This window comes from Saccopteryx leptura, chromosome 6 (genome assembly GCF_036850995.1).
Source record: "Saccopteryx leptura isolate mSacLep1 chromosome 6, mSacLep1_pri_phased_curated, whole genome shotgun sequence".
NCBI lineage: Eukaryota > Metazoa > Chordata > Mammalia > Chiroptera > Emballonuridae > Saccopteryx > Saccopteryx leptura.
Genome location: NC_089508.1, coordinates 135,849,602 through 135,873,331, shown reverse-complemented (window position 1 = coordinate 135,873,331; position 23,730 = coordinate 135,849,602). Strand labels below are relative to the sequence as shown.

General features: G+C 37.5%; 1 protein-coding gene across 2 annotated transcripts in view; it reads left to right on the top strand.

The window, feature by feature from the left end:
• HECW1 (HECT, C2 and WW domain containing E3 ubiquitin protein ligase 1) overlaps positions 1-23,730 on the top strand; it is a 512,769-nt gene that overhangs the window by 287,599 nt on the left and 201,440 nt on the right. For both annotated transcript variants that reach the window (XM_066342679.1, XM_066342680.1), the window contains 2 exons: positions 15,970-16,112; positions 20,500-20,600. In XM_066342679.1, coding sequence (XP_066198776.1) covers positions 15,970-16,112; positions 20,500-20,600 — 244 coding nt within the window. The remainder of the gene's footprint in view (positions 1-15,969; positions 16,113-20,499; positions 20,601-23,730) is intronic.

Below are 23,730 nucleotides of genomic sequence, written 5' to 3'. Positions count from 1 at the left end.
TCTCTGTATTACAACTTTTAGCTCTGTGAAGTTCCTAGTCTGTCTGCTGAGATGTTGCTGTAGCAATGATGTAGGTGGCGCCATAGTCCCATTGGTAGGTGGGGCCTGTTGTGAGGGCTTTACAGCTTTGGTTTTACTGCTTCAGCTTTCAGGTTTATGGTTCTAACAATGGCTATCTCAGGCTTCCCCTGCATTCTTTCTCATGTCTCAACAGACCTGGGGACCTCTGTTTTTCAAGGGAGCAAGTGGCCCTGGAAAGCTAGCTATGGTTTGTCTCTGCCATTCTCAGTTCCAGGAGATAAGGAAGGCAGGATCTGGAAGGCAGGGGGTCGCCTTTTAGCTCTCTCTGTCTCCACCAAGTGCTGGCTGCAGGAAGATTGTAGAAACACTAGCTGTGACCCTGCACTCTGGCCACTTTGTTTTATCTCTCCTTCTGCCCCATGTCACACCTCTCCTCCTGGCAGAAGAAGACACAGTCACTCCAAGTTTCCCTCTCAGTACCATTCAAACAAAATCCTGACAGTCCGAGTTTCCCTCCCTCCATAGTCCAGCAGAGAAAAAAAAAAAAAACTCAGTCCCTCCAGTTTTGTCTCCTCTCCTCTCCAAAGCTCACCACAATTGCATTTTATCTTCTGCTCCCCCTTTTACCCTGTCCCACCTTTAGTTCATTTGGTGTATGAATTTTTCAGGCATGCCTGCAGGCCCAGCTGGGACTCCTTCACTGCATTATACTTATTCAATCTGTTAAAATTTCAAGAGGAGAGATTAGGAGTATCTTTTATGCCACCATTACTCTGACATCATCTCCTTCAATTTCTTTCAATAAATCTTTGTAGTCTTCAATATATAGCTTCTTCACACCCTTTGTTAAGTTTATTTCTAGGTATTTTATATTTTTATTTTAATTGTAAATGAATTTGCTTTTTTGAGTTTATTTTTTCAACTTTCATTGTTGGTGTATACAAAAGCTGCCAGGGGTCCCCAATCTTTTTACACAGGGGGCCAGTTCACTGTCCCTCAGATTGTTGGAGAGCCATCACATACAGTGCTCCTCTCACTGACCACCAATGAAAGAGGTGCCCCTTCTGGAAGTGCAGCGAGGGTCCAGATAAATGGCCTCAGGGGGCTGCAAGCAGCCCAAGGGCTGTAGTTTGGGGACACCTGTTGTACATTGATTTTGTATTTGGTGACCTTATTGGTTTTTTGTTTTTAAACATTTTTGGTGGAGTCTTTAGGCTTTTCTATATATAAAATCATATCATTTTATACCTTTACTCTTTCTTTCCTTATATAGATGCCTTTTATTTTTTCTCTTGTCTGATCACTCTAGCTAAAACTTCCAGAGCTATGTTGAATAAGAGTGGGAAGAGTAAGCAGCCTTGTCTTGTTCCACATTTTAGAGGAAAAGCCTTCATTTTTCACCATTTTGTATGCTATTGGTTGATGGCTTGTCATATATGGCCATTATTATATTGAGGCACTTTCTTTCTATTCTGATCTTATTGAGTGCTTTCAACAAAAATGGATGTTTCATCTTATTAAATGCCTTTTTAATCTATTAATAGGATTATTTAATTTTTGTTCTTTGTTTTCTTGATGTGGTTGGTGTATTACATTGATCAATTTCCATATGTTGTACCATCATTGTACTTCTGGAATGAATTCCATTCGATCATGATGTACTATTTTTTTCATGTATTTCATTCAGTTTGCTAATATTTTGTTTGTTTGTTTTTTACAGATACAGAGAGAGAGTCAGAGAGAGGGATAGACAGGAACAGACAGGAATGGAGAGATGAGAAGCATGAATCATTACTTTTCTGTTGCGCATTGCGACACATTAGTTGTTTATTGATTGCATTCTTATCTGTGCCTTGACTGCAGGCCTTCAGCAGACTGAGTAACCCCTTACTCGAGCCAGCGACCTTGGGTCCAAGCTAGTGAGCTTTTGCTCAAACCAGATGAGCCCACACTCAGGCTGGCAACCTCAGAGTCTCGAACCTAGGTCCTCAGAATCCCAGTCCAACACTCTATCCACTGCACCACTGCCTGGTCAAGCAATTTGCTAATATTTTGATTAGGATTTTTTCCTCTGTATTCATTGGAGATATTGGTCTGTAGTTTTCTTTTTGTGTGTGTGTTGTCCTTGGTTTTTGATATCGTGGTTATGTTGGCCTCCTAAAATGTGTTAGAGCAGGGTTCGGGAACCTATGGCTTGCTAGCCAGATGTGGCTCTTTTGATGGCTACATTAGGCTCCAGACAAATCTTTATAAAAAAAAATAAGGTTAAAAATATAAAACATTCTCATGTATTACAATCCATTCATTTCCTACCACTCATGTTCATGGTTGTGGGTGGCTGGAGCCAATCACAGCTGTCCTCTGGGACAACACCAAATTTTTATTGGATAATGCGTAACATACACAGGTCATTGTGAGGTCAGGAAGTAAACTTTCCTCCTTTTAATAAAGTAGTCAGCTAGATAATTGCTGAAACCCTTTTATAAAGAAGTTGGCTAAAAGAAAAAAAGACGAGGAGTACCATAATTTTCAGCAGTAATGAACGGAGGAATTCGCCTTTGTGGAGAGAGCAGGTTCTGCAGTGTGTCTAATATGCAATGATAAAATTGCATCGATGAAATGGTCAAATATAAAGCAGCACTTCAACACACGCCATACTCTATTTGCATTGAAATATCCAGCGGGGGACCGCAGGAAGAAAGCATGTCAAGAGCTACTATGCAGAGTGCAAGCTAGTCAACAGCAACTCCATGTTGGCCAGCTTTGCTGGTGCTTTAGCAATTGTGAGAAACAGCAAGCCATTCAGAGATGGAGAGTATGCCAAAACATTCATGCTTGATGTTGCCAATGAACTTTTTGATGACTTTTCTGATAAAGACAAGATAATCAAATGAATAAAAGACATGCCTCTGTCGGCAAGAACTGCTCACGATCATACCATCATGATGGCAAATCAAATTGAGGCAACACAAGTAAAGGACATAAATGCAGCACCATTCTTTTCTTTTGCTTTGGATGAGTCAACAGACGTAAGCCGTTTATCCCAGTTCAGCGTGATTGCAAGGTATGCTCTCAGTGAACATACCTTTTTACATGTGGTATGAGAAAAGTCTTGCTGTTTTGCCTATGAAAGAGACAACAAGAGGGGAGGATTTATTCAAGTCTTTCACTAAGTTTGCTAAAGAAAAAAATCTACCAATGGATAAACTTATTTTGGTGTGTACTGATGGTGCTCCATGCATGGTGGGGAAAAACAGAGGATTCATAGCGCTTCTTTGTGAATATGAAAAGAGACCCATCCTAAGTTTTCACTGCATCCTACATCAGGAGGTGCTTTGTGCTCAGATGTGTGATGAGCAGCTTGGTGAGGTGATGTCACTGGTCATTTGGTGGTCAACTTTATTGTTGCCTGAGCTTTAAATGATCGCCAGTTTAAAACACTGCTGGATGAAGTTGGGAATAATTATCCTGCTCTGCTTCTGCACAGCAGTGTGCATTGGTTGTCTAGAGGAAATGTACTCAGCCATTTCGCCACCTGTCTGAGCGAAATCCAGACTTTTCTTAAAATGAAAAACATCAAGCATCCTAAGTTAGCTAACACTGAGTGGCTCCTGAAGTTCTACTATCTCGTGGACATGACTGAACATCTGAACCAGCTCAATGTGAATATGCAAGATGTTGGAAATACAGTCTTATCCCTTCAACAAGCAGTGTTTGTATTTGAAAATAATCTGGAACTCTTCATCCCCAACATTGAAACAGGTTATTTACTACACTTTGAAAAACTGGGAGAGTTTAAAGATGCATGCACAGCAAGTGACCCTGCTCAACATCTTGATCTCCAGCCCTAGCAGGCTTCACAGGAGTGCAGTCAATCAAAGCATGCTTTGGAGAATTTTGTGAGTGCACTCGTCTTTTTAGTTCATCACCTATTCACACAAGTGTGCAGTGGAAAGTGCCGACCTGAGTTACATCCCTGGTGTCTCTGTCAGAGATTTTGATCTACAAGCTGCTGACCTGAAGGCCTTAGACATGTGGGTTAATAAGTTCATGTCACTGAATGAAAATTTGGAAAGATTTGCATGACAGCAAGCAGAGTTGGCGAGCAAACACAAGTGGGGAGAAATGAAAAAACTTCAACCTGCGGACCAGCTGATTGTCAAAACTTGGAACACACTTCCCGTCATATACCACATACTGCAGCATGTGAGTATTGCTGTACTGACAATGTTTGGTTCTACGTATGCATGTGAGCAGTCTTTCTCACATCTAAAGAATGTTAAGACCAACCTACAATCATGTTTAATGGATGGAAGTCTCAACACCTGCATGAAGCTTAACCTCACCATGTATCAACCAGACTACAAAGCCATCAGCAAAACCATGCAGCACCAGAAGTCGCATTAATGATAAGAAGTACTTTCTTTATTCATCATTGGTTACCAACAGCGTAACAACATTATTAAAAAGAATTCAGAGACTGATGGTACTTTAGAAGTGTTGGTCTTATATAAAATGCACACATTTACTTGTATTTAGTGTTAAACAAATTGTATGGCTCTCACAGAATTACATTTTAAAATATGTGGCATTCATGGCTCTCTCAGCCAAAAAGGTTCCCGACCCCTGTGTTAGAGAGTATTGCTTCTTCTATTTTTTGAAAGACTTTGAGAAGTATATCTACCCCAAACTTCTTTTGAATCTTTGGTAGAGTTCACTACTGTTGCCATCTGGTCCTGAATTTTTATTTTAGGGGAGGTTTTTAATAGTTGTTTTTATTTCCTCCCTGCTATGGGTCTATTTATGTGTTCTACTTTTTCATTACTTCATCTATGAAGATTGTATAGCTTTCTACATTGTTAAATTTTGTAGCTTATAATTTTTCATAATATTCTATTATTATCTTTTCTTTATCTAAGATGTCTGGCATAATCTTTTCTTTCCTTTTGGATTTTGTTGATGTGAATCATTTCTCTATTTTTCTTAGTGAGTCTTAGCCAGGGTTTATCAATATTATTGATCATTTCAAAGAACCAGCTTTTTTTTTGTATTAATTGTTTTTATAGTTATGTGTTCTTTATTTCACTTAGTTCTGCTTTGCTTTTACTGTTTCCTGTCTTCTGATGACTTTGAGATGCCTTAGTTCTTCTTTTCTAGTTCCTTAAGACATGATGTTAAATTGTTAACTTGAGATATTTCTTGTTTGTTGACATAAGCCTGTAATGATATAACCATCTCTCTATTACTGCTTTTACTACATCCCTGAGGTTTTGATATGTCATGTTATAATTCTCATTTGTCTGTATATATCTTTTGATCTCTGCTTTTTTTTCTTCTTTGACCCTGTCATTTTTCAGAAGTATGTTTTTTAATTTCCACATTTTTTTAGGATTCTTTAATTCCTTTTTGAGGTTGAATTTTAATTTTCAAATCTTATGACCAGAGAATATGCTGGGTATAGTTTCAATCTTCTGGAATTTGTTGAGGTTAGTTCTATGGTTCAACATATATTCTATTCTCAAGATTGTTCCATTCACACTGGAAAAAAACTGTATAATCTGAAGTTCAGAGATAAAATGTCCTGTAAATGTTTATTATGTCCACTTGGTCTAGTGTGTCCTTTAAGGCTAATATTTTTTTATTGACTTTCTGTTTGAATGATTTATCTTAAGCCTTCAATGATGTGTTGAGATCTCCAAGCATGATTATGGGTGGTTTTTCTGTTCTATTTTTAGAACAGTTAGTAGAAGTCTTATACATTTTGGTGTCCCTTTTACCATTATGAAATGTTCATTTTTGTCTATTGTTTCTTTTGTTGTCTTAATCAGATCTTTCAGATATTATTAGGCTACACCTGCTTTTCTTTGGGAATTATTAACTTGGAGAACCATTTTCCAACCTTTCACTTTGTGTCTAATTTTGTCCTTGCACCTTAGCTATGTCTCTTGAAGGCAACATTCAGTTGCGTTTTACCTTTTTATCCAATCTGCTACTATTTCTCTTTATTAATGAGTTTTGTCCATTTACATTTAGGATAATTATTGATGCCTGAGCATTTTCTATCGCCATTTTATGTTTTGTTTTCTGGTAGCTCTGTGTGGCCTTTGGTTCTTCTCTTTTGTGTTTCTGTCATTTTGTTGTTGTTTGGTGATATTCCATACTTCATTCCCTGTTTCTTCTTTTTTTAAGCTATGTGTTTCGGTACTTGCATTTTTGTGCATGGTTACCATTAGGTTATTAAGTGAAAAAAATTATATATACAAGATTCCTTCTTCTCATGATGCTTTTGCTCTCCATTTTCCTTTGATACTGCAGATCTTTATTCTTTCCCCTTTTATGTTATTGTTGACACACACTATTCTTGTTTGGATTGTAAGCTTGTTGGAGCTTTTCTTTGTAGTATTGTCTTTTTTTGTTCTTTGTATTTGGCAGAATAAACCTCTTGAGTATTTTCTTCAGTGTGAGTTTTCTGGTGAAAAATTCTCTCTACTTCTCTATGTCTGCAAAAGTTTTTTTTGGTTTTTTTAAATTTTTTTTATTATTAAATTTAATGCAGTGACATTGATAAATCATGGTACATATGTTGAGAGAAAACATCTCCAGATTATTTTGACATTTGATTGTGCTGTATACCCCTCCCCCATAGTCAAATTGTCTTCTGTCAACTTCTATCTGGTTTTCTTTGTGCCCCTCCCCTCCCCCACCTCCTCTCTCCTTCCTCGCCCCATCCCCCTTCCCCCCACCCCCATTGCCATCACATTCTTGTTGATGACTCTGAGTCTCATTTTTATGTCCCATCTATGTATGGATTCATATAGTTCTTAGTTTTTTTTCCTGATTTACTTATTTCACTCCGTATAATGTTATCAAGGTCCATCCATGTTATTGTAAATGATACGATGTCATCATTTCTTATGGCTGAGTAGCTGGCAAGGATGTGGAGAAAAGAGAACACTCCTGCACTGCTGATGGGAATGCAGACTGGTGCAGCCACTGTGGAAAACAGTATGGAGATTCCTCAAAAAACTGAAAATTGAACTGCCTTTTGACCCAGCTATCCCACTTTTAGGAATATACCCCAAGAACACCATAGAACGGCTCCAAAAGGAAAAATGCACCCCCATGTTTTGGCAGCATTGTTCACAATAGCGAAGATCTGGAAACAGCCCAAGTGTCCATCAGAGGACGAGTGGATTAAAAAGCTTTGGTACATATATACTATGGAATACTACTCAGCCATAAGAAATGTCTCCAAAAGTTTTTATTTCTCCTTCATAGTTGAAGGATAGGTTTGATAGATACAGTATTCATGCTAGTATTTTCTCTCTTACAGTACTTTGAATGTTTGGGTCCACTCTCTTCTGGTTTGTAGAGTTTCTGTTGAGAAGTCCAATGATAAACTAACAAACTTTTCTTTATATGTTATGTTCTTCTTTTCCCTAGCTACCTTAAGGATTCTTTCATTGTCATTGATTTCTAACAATTTTATTATGATGTGCCTTGGGGACTGTCTATTTGGGTTGAGGTAACTTGGCATTCTGTTTGCTTCCTAGATTTAGGGATCTAACTTTTTCCCTAAGTTTGGGAAATTCTCATCAATTATTTGATTGAATAGGTGATCTATTTCCTTATATCCCCTGCTTCTAATATACCCATTATTCTTATATAGCTTTTTGTGATAGAGTCAGACAATTCTTATAGAGCTTTTTGTTTTTATTTGTGAGTTTCTTTCCTCTTCTCTCTATAGAATCTCTAGTTGCTTGCCATTGAAGTAACTGATTCTCTCTTCTATCTGGCCTGTTCTATTAGCTAAACTTGCTACCTCATTTTTCAACATACTTATTGAGTTCATTTCTCTTTTAAAGTTTCAATCTTCTTGTTGAAGTACTCATTTTGTTTATTAATTTTTTGAGCTAATTGAATTGTCTCTCAGTATGTTCTCACATTTCACTGAATTTTTCAGAACTTAAATTTTAAATTTTCTGTCATTTAACTGAAGGGTTTCTATGTGATTGAGAATGCTTTCTGGAGATTTTCAATTTTTTTTTTCTGAACTACATCTTTTTCTTGTGTAGCCATGATATCAGTTTTCTTCTTTCTTGGTGGCATTTGAGAATGGTATTGTAAAGAAATCTAACTAAAAACAACTTTAAAGTGAAAAATATAAATAAAAAATACAATGAAAAGTAGATTAGATTAAAAATTAAAAGCTCCAAAAATCAATTAGAAAAAACAAATAAAGCCTGACCAGGTGCTGGTGCAGTGGATAGAGCAACAGACTGGGATGCGAAGGATCCAGGTTTGAAACCTCTAGGTCACTGGCTTGAGCATGGGTTCATCCAGCTTGAGCGTGGGGTTACCAGCTTGAATGCGGTGTCACTGGCTTGAATATTGGATCATAGACTTGACATCATGGTTGCTGGCTTGAGCCCAAAGATTGCTGGCTTGGAGCCTAAGGTCTCTGGCTTGATCAAAGGATCACTTGCTCTGCAGTAGCCTCCTGGTCAAGGTACATATGAGAAAGCAGTCAATGAACAACTAAGGTGCCACAGCAAAGAATTGATGCTTCTCATCTCTCTCCCTTCCTGTCTGTCCCTATCTGTCCCTCTCTCTGTCTCTGTCTCTCTCTCTGTCATAAAAAAAAAAATTTTAAGCAAACAAAAAATAAGAATAAAAATTATAAAAGTAAAAGAATTAAATCCAAAGAAAAAAAGAGATTTCAGTTTTGAGAGGTTTTTCTTTTTTCTTCCAATTTTAGTTCTGTGAAATTTCTGGGCTGACCACGGATGTTGCTTTCACAATGACATAGGTGGGCTGCAGTCATGATTATATGTGGGGCTTCTTGTGAGGACTTTATGGCTTTAGCAATAGCCATCTCAGGTCTCTGGGTGCTCCTTCTTATGCCTCAACAGACCAGGGGACCAGAAACAAAGTAGTTCCTTTCTTCACAGAAAAGTGGTCCTTTGGATCTAGCTATGTGGTCTCTGCCACTCTTTGTATCCATGAGGTAAGGGAGGTAGGACCTTAGAGGCTGGGTAGCCACATATGTTTTTTGCTGTCCTTGAGCCAAGTGCAGCTGCCAGAAAACAGCTGGATCATTGGACATGAACCTTCATTCTGCCACTACCTTGGTTTAGTAACCCTCTCTGTTCCTCAATCTCACCACTCCTCCCAACAGAAGAAGACCCTGTCACTCTGGGCTTCTCTTCTCTCCAGAGCCCTGGTGGACAAAAATCCAGACAATCTGGCCTTCTCTCCAAAACCCCTATAGACAAAAACCCAGATAGTCTGAGCTTTCTTCCTCTCCAGAGCCCCAGCAGACAAAGACCCAGACAATCTGTGCCTCTTCTCCAGAGCTGACCATGTGTGCATCTTATTTTCTGCCCCTCTCCTAAACCCTTCCCACCTTTAGTCCATTCAATGTGCAGATCTTTCAAGCAAGTGTGTGAGCTCAGCTGTGGCTCCTTCGCTGAGTTACAACTGTTCAATTGTTGAAATTTCAAGGGGAGAAATCAAGGGTATCTCAAATGCCACCATTACTCTGATGCCATCTCTACTCTGATCTTAATTATTTCTTTATTTCTACTCACTGTGGGCTTTTTCTTTCTTTCTTTCTTTCTTTCTTTCTTTCTTTCTTTCTTTCTTTCTTTCTTTCTTTCTTTCTTTCTTTCTTTCTTCTTTTCTTTCTTTTTTAGTTCCTTTAAGTGTAGAGTTATATTGTTTATTTGAGATTTCTTGTTTCTTGAGAAAGGCCTTTATTTCTATGAGTTCCTTTTTTAGAACTGCTTTCATGGTACTCCATTTCTTTTTTTTTTTTTTGTATTTTTCTGAAGCTGGAAACGGGGAGAGACAGTCAGACAGACTCCCGCATGCGCCTGACCGGGATCCACCCGGCACGCCCACCAGGGGCGATGCTCTGCCCACCAGGGGGCGATGCTCTGCCCCTCCGGGGCATCGCTCTGCCACGACCAGAGCCACTCTAGCGCCTGGGGCAGACGCCAAGGAGCCAACCCCAGCGCCCGGGCCATCTTTGCTCCAATGGAGCCTTGGCTGCGGGAGGTGAAGAGAGAGACAGAGAGGAAGGAGGGGGTGGGGGTGGAGAAGCAAATGGGTGCTTCTCCTATGTGCCCTGGCCGGGAATCGAACCCGGGTCCCCCACACGCCAGGCCGACGCTCTACCGCTGAGCCAACCTGCCAGGGCCGGTACTCCATTTCTTGCTTCACTTTTTTTCTTTTTTTGTCTCAGGGTATCTTGTGCTTACATCCTAATCTGATTATTAACCCATTTTTTTATAACATATTATTTAGCCTGCATGTTTTTGTGTGCTTTTCATATTTTTTATTGTAATTGATTTCTAGTTTCATATCATGGTGATGAGAGAAGATCCTTGATATGAGTTCTGTCTCCTTAAATTTGTTGAGACTAATTTTGTGTCTTAACATGCGGTCTGTCCTGGAAAATGGTCCATCTGCATGTTAAAAAAAAATTATAGTCTGATGCTTTGAGATAAAATGTTTTAAAATGGTGATCTAAGGTATCATTTAATGCCACTGTTTTTTCTTGTTCACTTTCTCTCTGGATTATCTATCTATTGATATCAATGTGGTGTTAAATTTCCCTACTATTAATGTACTACTGTGGACTTTTTCCCTTCATGTTCATCAATACTTACTCTATATATTTAGGTGCTCCTATGTTGGATGCATAAATGTTGACAAGGTTGGATTGATCCCTTTATCATTATGTAATGTCCTTGTTTGTCACCTCTTACAGCCTTTTTTTTAAAGTCTATTTTGTCTGATATTAGTATTGTTATATCAGCTTTTATTTATTTTTATAAAATATATTTTTCATCCACTTATTTGCAGTTTGTGTCCTTTAATCTGAAGTGGGTCTCTTGTAGACATATGGGTCTTGTTTTCTTACCCATTCATCTATCCTGTTTATTTTGATTTGGAGCATTTAATTCATTTCCATTTAAAGTGATTATTAATAGGTATGTAGTTATTGCTATTTTATTATTCATATTTTTGTGTTTTTTCCCCTTCTTCTTCTTTAAAAAGTCCCTTTGCATTTCTTGTGAAACTAGTTTAATGATGGTAAACTTCTTTAGCTTTTTCAATATAAGAAGCTCTTTATTTTTCCTTCAATTTTAAACAATAACCCTGCTGGGTGAATTAGTCTTGCTTATAGGTCCTTGGTTTTTTATCACTTTGAATATTTCATGCCAATCCTTTCCTCCCTGCAAATTTTCTGTTGAGTAATCAGCTCTCTTTAAGTAACTAACTGCTTTTCTCTGGCTGCTTTAAGATGCTTTCTCTAATTAATTTTGGTGTTTTAATTTAATTATGATGTGTCTTGTTGTAGGAATCTTTGGGTTCCTCTTGTTTGGGACTCTGCTTCCTGCACTTGTAGGTCTATTTCCTTGGCCAGATTACGGAAATTTTCAGTCATTGTTTCTTCAAATATTTTTTCAATGTTTTGTTCTCCCTCTTCTGCTTGTAGTATTGCTATAATTGCAATGTTGTTACTTGATATTGTCAAAAAGGTCCCTTAAGCAATACTCATTTATTAATTTTTTGTTTAGACTAGGTGTTTTCTGCTACTTTGTCTTCCAAATAGTTGATTTGATCCTTTGTTTTATCTAGTCGGCTGATGACCCTTCTAGTGTATTCTTCACTATAGTTATTATAGTCTTTATTCACTTCTGTTCCTGTTTTATTATCATGTTCTTTTTTATGTTTACTATCTCTTTGTCAAAGTTTTCACTCAGTTTCTTGTGCATCCTTATAATCAGTTTTTTAACTCTATCTGGTAGATGGCTTTAATCCATTTCATTATTTTACTGGAGATTCCTTCTGTTCTTTCATTTGGGAATTTTTTTTTGTCCCTTCATTTTGACTGCTTCTCTTTGTTGTGTCTTTGTATTTGATAGTCTGCTATGACTCCCAGTCTTGGCAGGATGGCCTTATGTAGTAAGTGTCCTCTGGGGCCCAGTGCACAGGCTTACTGATCATTTGGGCTGGAAGCTTCAGAAGTGTCCATTTTGGGGTTGTATGTGCCCTGCTATTGTAGTTGATCTTTGATTTCTTTTGAAGTTCAGTGGGTCAGATGATCCTCAGGCACACTGGCTGTGAGGACTGGCCATAACCACAGTGTATAAGCTGCTGTCTGAGGGCTGATTCCATAAGGGGTTAGTTCCAGCAGGCTCTGGCACCTGCCAAAACTACACTTTTGGTTTGCTGCTTCTGGAGCTAATCAGGTGAAGTTTTCTTGTGGTCTTAGCTGGCCACCAAGTGTGTTGGTTCTGGTGCCTCTTTGGAGGGTTAATTTATAGCAGAATTGTGTTTTAGATATTTTAGTGTTTAATTACTACTACCAAACATATTCCTTTAATAATCAGAGGATCTGACATAATAATAAAGTGAATACTGGGCTATTAAATTTATTTTGAGGTCTGTAACACAAAAATGTTGCAAATACTGCAGATACATTCTTTTTTTTTTATTTTAATGGGGTGACATAGATCAATCTGGGTACATAGGTTCCGAGAAAATATCTCCAAGTTAGTTTGACATTTGATTATGTTGCATACCCATCACCCAAAGTCAAATTGTCTTCTGTCACGTTCTATCTGGCTTTCTTTGTGCCCCTACCCTCCCTCACCCCCTCCCTCTATTTCCTCCCCCCCTAACCACCACTCTTTTGTCCATGTCCCTGAGTCTCATTTTTATGTCCCACCTATGTATGGAATCATATAGTTCTTAGTTTTTTCTGATTTATTTATTTCACTCAGTATAATGTTATCAAGGTCCATCCATGTTGTGTAAATGATCTGATGTCATTGTTTCTTATGGCTGAGTAGTATTCCATAGTATATATTTACCACATCTTCTTTATCCAATCATCAGATACATTCTTAATGTCAATGTTTTACAGATTTCAATTAACTGACTTAGAAAAAATCTTATTTGATTTGACACTTAATGACTTGATTTTTCTAAAAATAATTGAATTTCTTGGCAAGAGAACTATGTTGAAAATCCAAAATGTGTGGCTGCTATATCTATAAATGTGGCAATTTAAGATATTTTTTATTAGAAAATGCAAACCAATTTAAACCACACTGAAATTTACATGATGAATAACTTTTTTAATTTTAATAAAAGCTAATGAAAACCAACAAGCATTGTGAATTTTCTCTTAATTTAGTCTTGGAATGAGGCTGACCTTTTTCTCTATCACCTTACCTGTTGTTAAGGCTTAGCTGCAAGGCTGAAGTGGGAAGAAAGTTTGATGAGGGAGGAAAAGAGTAAAAAAAAAACCACTTGTAATTCTTTCCAGTCCTTTTTCTACTCATATCACTCATATTATTGTGATATTGAATTACATATTTTCTGCTCTTGTCACTGTAAAAGAAGCATTTTCTCTTATTATCAGTTAATGTTTAATAATTATATATGTATAGTCATATGTTATTATAATTTAGAAAATTATAAGCTGTTGAATCATATGCATATGGTGCAATGTACTTACACTTATTGTCAAGCATTTAGGTTATGAAAGTCATTATAATACACTTCACAATGGATTTACTAGACCAAAGATGTAGAAATTGTGAAGATATGAGACAGTTCAAGGGGCTGGATCCTCACTCAGACAGGTCTTCCTAAGGGAGTTGATTCTTAAGCACAATATGTCTATAAATTCAGTTTGTTTGGACAAGAATGATTGGCTCTTAGTGATTATATAAAAATTAACTAAAACTAATATATAATGAAAATTTTAAATGCTACACACCAAGTGTCCATCAGTGGACGAGTAGATTAAAAGCTTTGGTACATATATACTGTGGAATACTACTCAGCCATAAGAAATGATGACATCAGATCATTTACAACATGAATGGACCTTGATAACATTATAGTGAGTGAAATAAGTAAATCAGAAAAAACTAAGAACTATATGATTCTATACATAGATGGGACATAAAAAATGAGACTCAAAGACATAAACAAGAATGTGATGGTAACGGGGGGGGGGGGAAGGAAGGAGAGGGGGGTGGGGGGAGGGGAGGGGCACAAAGAAAACCAGATAGTAGGTGAACGAAGACTATTTGTCTTTAGGTGATGGGTATACAACATAATCAAATGTCAAAATAATCTAGAGAATTTTTCTCTGAACATATGTACCCTGATTTATCAATGTCACCCCATTAAAATTAATAAAAAATAATAAAATTTAGGAGTTAATTAAAATAAAAATAAAATAAATGCTACACAGAAAGTGTGGAAGTCATTAGTTCTGTTTGTCAAACATTTCTGCTATCTCCCAGACACACTGTAGAATTCTACATCCTGCTCTCTATGGTTGTCTGAGGGATGTTTTTAGTTCTGACAAGGCATTGGGCTTGGAAGCGAACTCTTATTTACAGAAAGAAGACCCTCCAGAGTTTCCATTCCCTTTGTCACTGTTGCTGGCAATGTTTGAGAGGGTATCTATCTGCTCCATCAGCCTAGCTCTCTGAGCGATGAATAAGTAGAGCTCTCTGCTAGCCCACAATGACAATGTGAGCAAGGAACAGAACTCTACTATGGTAAGTCACTGAGATTTGGAATTTGGTTGTTACTACAGCATGTCCTAGCCAGACTGGTATTGAGATGTTAATATTAGCATACCCAATATATTTAATCTCTGTAAACAGAAATCAACTAACTAAAGATTGTTGTTATGAATTAATAAGAATAAAAGAAAATAATTATGTTTTTAGCTGTTTCACAACCCTTGATTAAGGTACTTACTGTAAAGTTTCATCTTAAGACTCCCTCTCCTTGATAGTCTGAGCTGAGCAATAGAAACATTTACCTCTCTCTCCTTTTCTACACTTTAATTGTTGCTGCCTTTATTTTAAAGTTATATGGTATGCTCTTTGAAAATGAACCGTTTAGAATTAAATGAAAAGGGTCTCCTTTATCCCCTCCCCTATTAGCCCACTTCCTAGAATTCAGTTTAGAGTGTATTTATTCCTCCGGGAATTTTCTCTGCAGTGAAAGGGCAAATGCAGCCTCACTCTTCATATTCTTGCTTTTTCACTTAGTTTGTCAAGTATTTTTTCATATCCGTGCATACTTGCCTGTTTCTTTTAAATGACAACATAATACCCTGTTTCAGAGATTTACCATACTTCATTTAGCTGGTTTCCTATTTATAGACATACTTGTTCTTTCCAGTCTTTTGCTATTATTAAGAATGCTCCAATGAGCATCCCTATGAAAATATTTATTTTGCATATTTAAGTTAATCCAGAGAGAAAAATTCCCAGAAGTTGACTTCTGCTTTGAAGGGACTTTGCAGCTTAACTGCCAATAAATATTGCCAATTTCCTTCCCAAAGTTTAAGTCATTTTATATTCCCATCAATACTGTGTGGGAGTTCTTGTCTTTTACCACCCTCACAAATGTGGGGCATTATCAATCTTCTTTAAATCTCTGCCACCTTAATCATGAAGAAAATATATTGAGTTATTGACTTAAAGTGCATTTCATTTATTACAGGTGATTTTGTGCTTTTTATTACTTTAAGTATATTAATATCTTTAATCAAGTATGACGAAGACCGAGTAACATTTTTTTTCTTTTTAAGGTGAATTGATTTTACTATTTGATTCTGAGAATAACCTTATTTTTAAACAGTGAGGTAGCATCTCATTGTTGATGTTATTCTTTACTGAATAAAAAGGGCTTAGAGCATTTCTAAGACCTTGAGATCTATCCATCATCTATCTGTCTGTCTGGTTTTTGGGGTTGTTTTTTGTTTTTGGTTTTGTTTTGTTTTGTTTTTTTGCCATTGTGATGTTTTACCACGACTTTATCTAAGGTAGATGGTCTAGGAACTGGTCAGCCCTCAAAACTCTCAGTTAATTGATATGACATATTATTTTATTGCAGCAATTCAGCTTTGTGTCTCTGCCCACTGATGTGCTGGAAATTGAGGTGAAGGACAAGTTTGCCAAGAGCCGCCCTATCATCAAGCGCTTCTTGGGAAAGCTTTCAATGCCAGTTCAGAGACTCCTGGAAAGACACGCCATCGGGTAAATATGTGACTGAAACTTCAGTATCACTAAGCTTCTGCCAGTAGACCTGCAAGCTGTTATAATGTAGTCTCAAAGAGACTCAGACTAAAATGATGGTGTTGAATTTTCTTGGCTTCTCATTATGTTGTTCCAGTCACAATATTCATTTAAACAAACTCTTCCCTTTCCCCTTGTTTTTGTATCACTGATTATTGATAAAAAAGAGTAAAAAAATTCCTAAGACACAATATTGAAAGAAACCTTTAATGCCCTTAATTTTTTTCCACAGGTAAAAATTAAAATTTGTTTTACTATGAAGAATGTTTCATTTGTATGCTTGTCTTGTGTGTAGGATTTAATTATTTGTAACTGCTCCATTACAAGAAGAAATGCTGGGTTACTAGAATATCTTAGAAAAAGCTAATGTTTATTTAAGAAATGCTAGCTAATACATATGAAATTTTAAAAGCATAAATTATGGAACAATAGCAATTATGTTGCTTGCATTATTCAGTTGTATATAAGAATATGTTTCTGTTTATTTTTTATGTTCATGTCAATTCATGGTTCTCATTAAAGTGAACTCAGAGCAAATAAAATCTTTATATATAATATGTATTTCTTAGGTAATAACAACTATATTTGAAATCACTAGGTATAGCTCTTTGGCCATAAATGTATGCTATAATAAATACAATGTGATCCTTAGAATTATACCAAAGAAATGAGAAAAGTTATGCAGACTTTTCAAATGGCTTAATTTAAAGCTCTTTGATTTTCAGAAAGACTTTGGACACACTTATGGTTTTCATAAGGACATTTAGTTAGAATGTCATAGTACATGTTCAGCTGTGTGCACAAAGACATGCCATTAACTCTCTAGCCAAGGGGAGCTGACATGGGTCTGTAGCCATGTGTCAAATATAATGCTTGTACTTTACATTCATGGTTGTGGGGGATAAAACAATCAATCAAACAAAACAGATAGATAAAGAATGAAAGTAACTTCTGACAGTAGGAGTTCAAAAGGGAATGGTACTCATTGTGATTGTTGTTATTTAGCATTTAGTCTTCTTCATGTACTAGGACTGGTGTACTACCATCATTTCTTCTTATCAGAAACCATATGCTTAAGTAGGGTAAATAGTTGCCTAAAAGGAGTGACAGAAATGCAGCCAAAGTTCAGACCTCTACCTGCCTCTCTTCATTGCCCAAGTGCCCTCCCCTGCAACAGGTACCTGGAAAGGTTCCTGGAATTGATTCTCAAGTTTATCATTAGCCACAGTTTTTACTTTTCTCCTCTGCTCTCACAGCTGTTAACACCTCTGTCAGAAGGTGGACTTGAGGACATAAAGAAGGTCTAGATAGGATGCTTTCTATCCCAGTACTGAGCGCACTGCTGCTAGTGTGTATCAGAGATTCAGCTAGTATCTTACACTAGAGTCCCCCTCCACCCCTGCTCACTACAGCCACACCAAGAACTCATCTGTTTTTCTGTGTTGAGTTACTTTCATAAACCAAAGCTGCCACCTCCTTTGTTCACCCAGTTGTCCCACCTTCCCAGCCTCTCACTTCTTACTGTGAAAAGACATATCCCCAGGAGAGGAAATCAGGCAACTGAGGTGAAAAAGGTCCTCCCCTATCAGAACAACGTAAGCTATGATTTTTCCACAGTTTTCTTACCAACCAGGAAAAAGGAAAAACAAATATAAAGTATGATTGAGTTTCAACCCTAATACAAAGCAATAGCACACCTTAGAGGTACTTTCCTCTCACCGCCTGTGATAGAATAAAAATTCCTTTCACCACCTTTTATTCTCCTGGAGCTTCTTATTCCCCTGGGGTTTGGGAGGAACAGCTTTTTCTTCCATGCCTGCTGCTTTTCACAGCCCCTGGAGGCCACTTCTGTAGTGCTTCCCATTCTAAAGGGGTTCCTATGTACAAGGACATTGGGGTAATGGCCATTGAAGCAGTGGCCGCTTGGGCCTGGCCATGCTGCCAAGATCCTTAAGGCTCACCCATAAGAAAAGCAAATTCACCTGGTTTCACAGCTTCCCCTGCCCTTGGCAAATACAATCCCTACATCCACCTCTCCATGCATTGTCTCTCCACCCCTCAAACATTTGCTCTTCTTCTCTCTTCTCCAAGCACACATGCACTCTTACTTCCAATGCTTCCTCAATTCCTTTGCCTAGAATATTCCAGCCCTCAGCTAGTCCCCTGCTTCTTCTGAAGTCCACTAAACCCAACCACCTCAGCTCCATGTTAGAAATACCACCAGTGGCCTTGAACCCTTACTTAGTGGTCTTGCCTTATGCCCCCAACTGGGCATAAGGTATTTAAAGGCAAGGGTTAATGCTTTACATGCTTTGTATCAACTGCAGCACTTTATCCTTGGCATAGCCTCAGAAAATATATGTTGATGAAATAGGTAAAAGAAAAGAAAAGCCTGGGAAGCCATTACAAAGCGTACTAACTTTTTATCTCTTTGTCTAATTGTCTTTAGGCCTCCCCTGAGTTTAACTAAGTTTTGGGTTCAAAATGTCTTTCTCATGATCATAGTAGACTTACTTCATAATATTGAACTAAGTCCTTTTTTTTCTTTTTTCTGTTTTTGTATTTTTGTATTTTTCTGAAGTTAGAAGTGGGGTGGCAGTCAGACAGACTCCCACATGGGCCCAACTAGGATCCACCTGGCATGCCCACCAGGGGGCGATGCTTTGCCCATCTGGGCCATTGCTCTGTTGTGACCAGAGCCATTCTAGCACCTGAGATAAGGCAATAGAGCAGTCCTCAGCACCCAGGTCAACTTTTACTCCAGTGGAGCCTTAGCTGTGAGATAGGAAGAAAGAGATAGAGAGGAAGGAGAGGGGGAAGTGTGGAGGGTAGAGAAGCATATGGGAGCTTTTTCTGTGTGCCCTGGCCGGGAGTTGAACCCAGGACTTACACATGTCTGGCTGACACTCTACCGCTGAGGCAACCAGCCAGTGCTCCAAAGTCCTTTTTAAATAAACAAAATATTATAGCTCATTATATTTTCCCTGCATACAATGCTTTATTTAATGGACTTCTGTGGCAGTGCATCAGAAATCATGGCTTACCAAAGAAAAGTACCAAGTTAGTGGATCATTGGCATTTGTTGTTTGTCTCATAGCACTGGTGTTTTCTAGAAAGAAACATTAAAACGCTACCAGCTGGTGATTTATCTTTTTATATGAATGTCACAAATAAATAAATGGAATAAATTCAGAATCATCTGAATAACAGTTGATCTTGAAATATGTTCTTGTTATTGTTGGGTACAATGGATTTGTTAATTCCTGGATATCCCAAGGTAGTTTCTCTTTCTATTTAGGCCAAGGTAGGGGGCAGTGTATTCTGCTGAAGCTCTATTGTTGATGAAACTATAAGAGCAAAGTTTCAGGTTAATTACCCCTGTATACTTTTCTTCTTAGTATGCAGACAGATGGTGCCAGAATCCAGAGCAGAGTTTCAGGGGTCTCTGTGGGACACTGGAGTTGATATAATTGAAAGTCACAGGCGAGTGAACACAGCCCACAAGTTTTACTTTGCTCCACTCTGTAGCGGGTCTCTTTCTGAAGCACTCCACAGGGTCTTTGGTAACCACAATAATATCCTCTCTTAGGATGTGTGTGTGTGTGTGTGTGTGTGTGTGTGTGTGTGTGTGTGTGTGTGTGTGTATATATATATATATATATATATATATATATATATATATATATATATATATATGGGCATGCACCTGTGCTGGCATGGTTCATTATTAAGGGCATTTTTGAAAATGTTAATATGCACAGAAAAAAACAAGCAAAGGATATCCATGTCATTTTTTTTTTCTCTTTAGAACAGATGTTGGCACTCTCTATAAAGTGCTTGTTAGTAAATATTTTAAGTTTTGTAGGTCCTAAGGTCTCTGTCTCAACTACTCAGTCTGCTATTTTAGCATGATAACAGCCCCAGACAATAAGTAAACCTATAAGCATAGCTCTGTCCAAATAAAACTTTCATTGATAGAAACTGAAATTTGAATTTCATATCATTTTAATATGTCACAAAATTCTATTCTTCTTTTGCTTTTTTCCAACCATTTAAAAATGTGAAAAGCTCATGGCTATACAAAAACAGGTGGTAGGATGGATTTGGCCCATGGGTTATTGTTTGCTGAGTTCTGCTTTAGAATACTTGATAAGGATTTTCTTGAAATTTTTCATTATTGTTGAATCAGATATTCATTCCCAACTTTACCTTAGAACTATCTCAGAGATACCTGAGCAGATTATCAGCTTCTAAGAGCAGGGATGCCCTGGGCATGCTTCATCTAATGGTATGGCCTTTGTTAGAAAAAGTATTGATCAGATCTGTGATGGTACTTATTTCCTTCTAGGGACAGGGTGGTCAGCTACACACTTGGCTGCAGGATTCCAACAGATCATGTGAGTGGACAGCTGCAATTCCGATTTGAGATTACTTCCTCCATCCATCCAGGTATTTTCAGCATGAACATCATATCTTGTTCTAGCCCAGGGGTAGTCAACCTTTTTATACCTACTGCCCACTTTTGTATCTCTGTTAGTAGTAAAATTTTCTAACTGCCCACTGGTTCCACAGTAATGGTGATTTATAAAGTAGGGAAGTAACTTTACTTTATAAAATTTATAAAGTAGAGTTACAGCAAGTTAAAGCATATAATAATAATTGCTTACCAAGTACTTTATGTTGGATTTTCACTAAGTTTGGCAGAATAAATCTTTATAAAACAACTTAGTATAGTTAAATCTATCTTTTTATTTATACTTTGGTTGCTCTGCTACCACCCACTATGAAAGCTGGAACGCCCACTAGTGGGTGGTAGGGACCAGGTTGACTACCACTATTCTAGCCTAATGTCAGAAGGTTAGATAGTGGAGTGGGGGTTCACACTGAGGTCAGTGAGGTATAAAGTCATGTCTAATTCCCGCATAGGAGATGCTCAATTGACGTCTAATCATTGCATACATGAGTGAATGAATAAAGGAATTTGAGCATGAATTAATATGATACATATTAAGATGTTGAAAAACTGTGACTGCACAATGGATTTTATAATATCACATTAAAAAATACAAAAACTATAAAATGAACAGAAAATTTCAGAATCACCCAGATTTCAGTTATTCAAGGGGAAACGTATGTCCAGATAAGAATGATAAGATGCCTCATACTTCTACTTTTTCTCTTTGCCTACAAGTAAGTGTAGATCACACTGAGAATTGTTTGGTCTTCCTAGGCCATGTTTATGTGTTGCTGTTAAAGCTAATGAAACTTTTGAGAACTCAAAATCTGGAAAGTGCAGCTCCAGTTGCACTTTTCTATGTCCATGTAAGAAAACATCTATTTTTTTTCCTTCTGAATTCAACTTTTTCTGTATTCTGAGAATAAAACTGACTCTTCTAACTGACTCAGTGTAGCAGTAAAGGCAGCCTTATAGTTCACCAGTGAGGTGGTTTTTCTTCAATGAGTGAATTACTCTAGTGTGTTTGAAATGGAAAGTTCACATCTGGCAGGAATCCAATAAAATTAAGTGGAGAAAGGTAGCAGTAAACCTGAGCTGTTACTCCTTGAATTGTTACTTGGTGTGGAGACCTTATTTATTCTTCTATTGCAATAATCTCCAAATGTTGTAAGCCTTTCAGTATGAGCTACAGAACAACTGGTTGGTCCAATCATATATCCTTTTTCTACTCTCTAGTTGCCAAGAACCCAACTTATTCATTCCGGCATTCTAGGGGACCCAACCATAAGAAATACTCTGAATGAGTAGAATTAGCTTTGTCTGGGATCAGCAGGGAACTGTAAACACCCTCCCTCATCTCTAAAGTCTTCCATTTAACAAACATTGTTAAGAATTAGTATAGCACTAAGCTTTATTTTAACCAAAGAATGAAGTCCCTTGAAACAGAATTAAGAAATATATTATGACTGTAAATTGTCATTAACACAAGAAAGAAGAACTCATTTTTTTTTCAAGTTTTTGAAGGATAGTACTGACTTTATTATTAATAATGCCCCCTTTTACTCTCAATAGTGTCTCTGTTTGGCCAATAAATTATATGGTCACAATAAAGGATATAGGATCAAGCATATAGGAGAGAGAGTACTTAGCCTTTAGAATAATATTTTTTTACTGCAATTAGTCCTTTCTTGTTTTTTTGTTTTGTTTTGTTTTTACCCATCATCCTTCCTCTCTCCCTCCCTTTTGGCAACCACCAACTTGTTTTGTATATGTATGGGTGTGTTTCTGTTTTGTTTTATTGGTTTTTATTGTTAGATTTCACATGAATAAAACCATACAGTGTTTGTCTTTCTCCATCTGTCTTATTTCACTTAGCATAGACCCATTCATGTTGTTGCAAATGGCAAGATTTCATTCTCTTTTACTGCTGAGTAGTATTCCATTGTGTATATATAACACATCTTTGTTCATTCATATTTCAGTGGATGCCTGGATATCTTTCATATCTTGGCTATTATAAAAAATACTGCCAAGTATTTTTTATAATATATAAAATGAATATAGGGGTTATATTTTTTAAATGAGAGGAGAGGATATAGTGAGACAGATGTCTGCATGCAGCTTGACTGGGATTCACCCCACAACCCCAACATGGGCTGATGCTCGGATCAACCAAGCTATTTTTAGCACCTGAGGCTGATGCAGCTCCATTGTCAGCACCTGGGGCCACGCTCAAACCAATCCAGCCACTGGCAATGGGAGGGAATGTGGGAGGGAGGGGAAGAGATGCAGATGGTTGCTTATCTTGTGTGCCCTGACCAGGAATCAAACCTGGGACATTCATACACAGGGTTGATGCTCTATCCATTGAGCCAGCTGGCCAGAGCCCATATATCTTTTTGAATTAGTGTTTTGTTCTCCTCAGATAAATACCCAAAAGTAATTTTTCTGAGTCATATGGTAGTTATATTTTTAATTTTATGAGAAATCTTTATATTGTTTTCCATAGTAACTGTACCAATTTACAACCCTACCCAGTGAATGAAGGTTTTCTTTTCTCCATATCCTTGCCAAACCTTGTTATCTCTTGATTTTTTTTTAATAATAGCCATTCTGACAAGTGTGAAGTGATATTTTATTGTGGTTTTATTTTCCATTACTCAGTTGATTAGTGATGTTGAGCATCTTTTCATGTCTGTTGGCTACCTGTATGTCCTCTTTGGAAAAATGTCTATTCGGGTCCTCTGCCTTTATTTATTTATTTATTTATTTATTTATTTATTTAAAGTGAAAAGAGGGAAGATAGAGAGACAGACCCCTATATGCACACCAATTGGGTTCCACACTGCAACCCCCATCTGGGGCCAATGCACAAATCAGTGCCTGGGGCTGATGCTTGAACCAATTGAGCCACTGGCTATGAGAGGAATAGAGAGAGAAAAAAGGGAGAGGGAGGCGAAGAGAATCAGATGGTCACTTCTCATGTGTGCCCCGATTAGGTATAGAACCTGGGACATCCACACACCGGGCCAATGCTCTATCCACTGAGTCAACTGGTCAGGGCTTCTGCCCATTTTTAAATTGAATTTCTTATATTGTTGTTGATATCCTTATATATTTTAG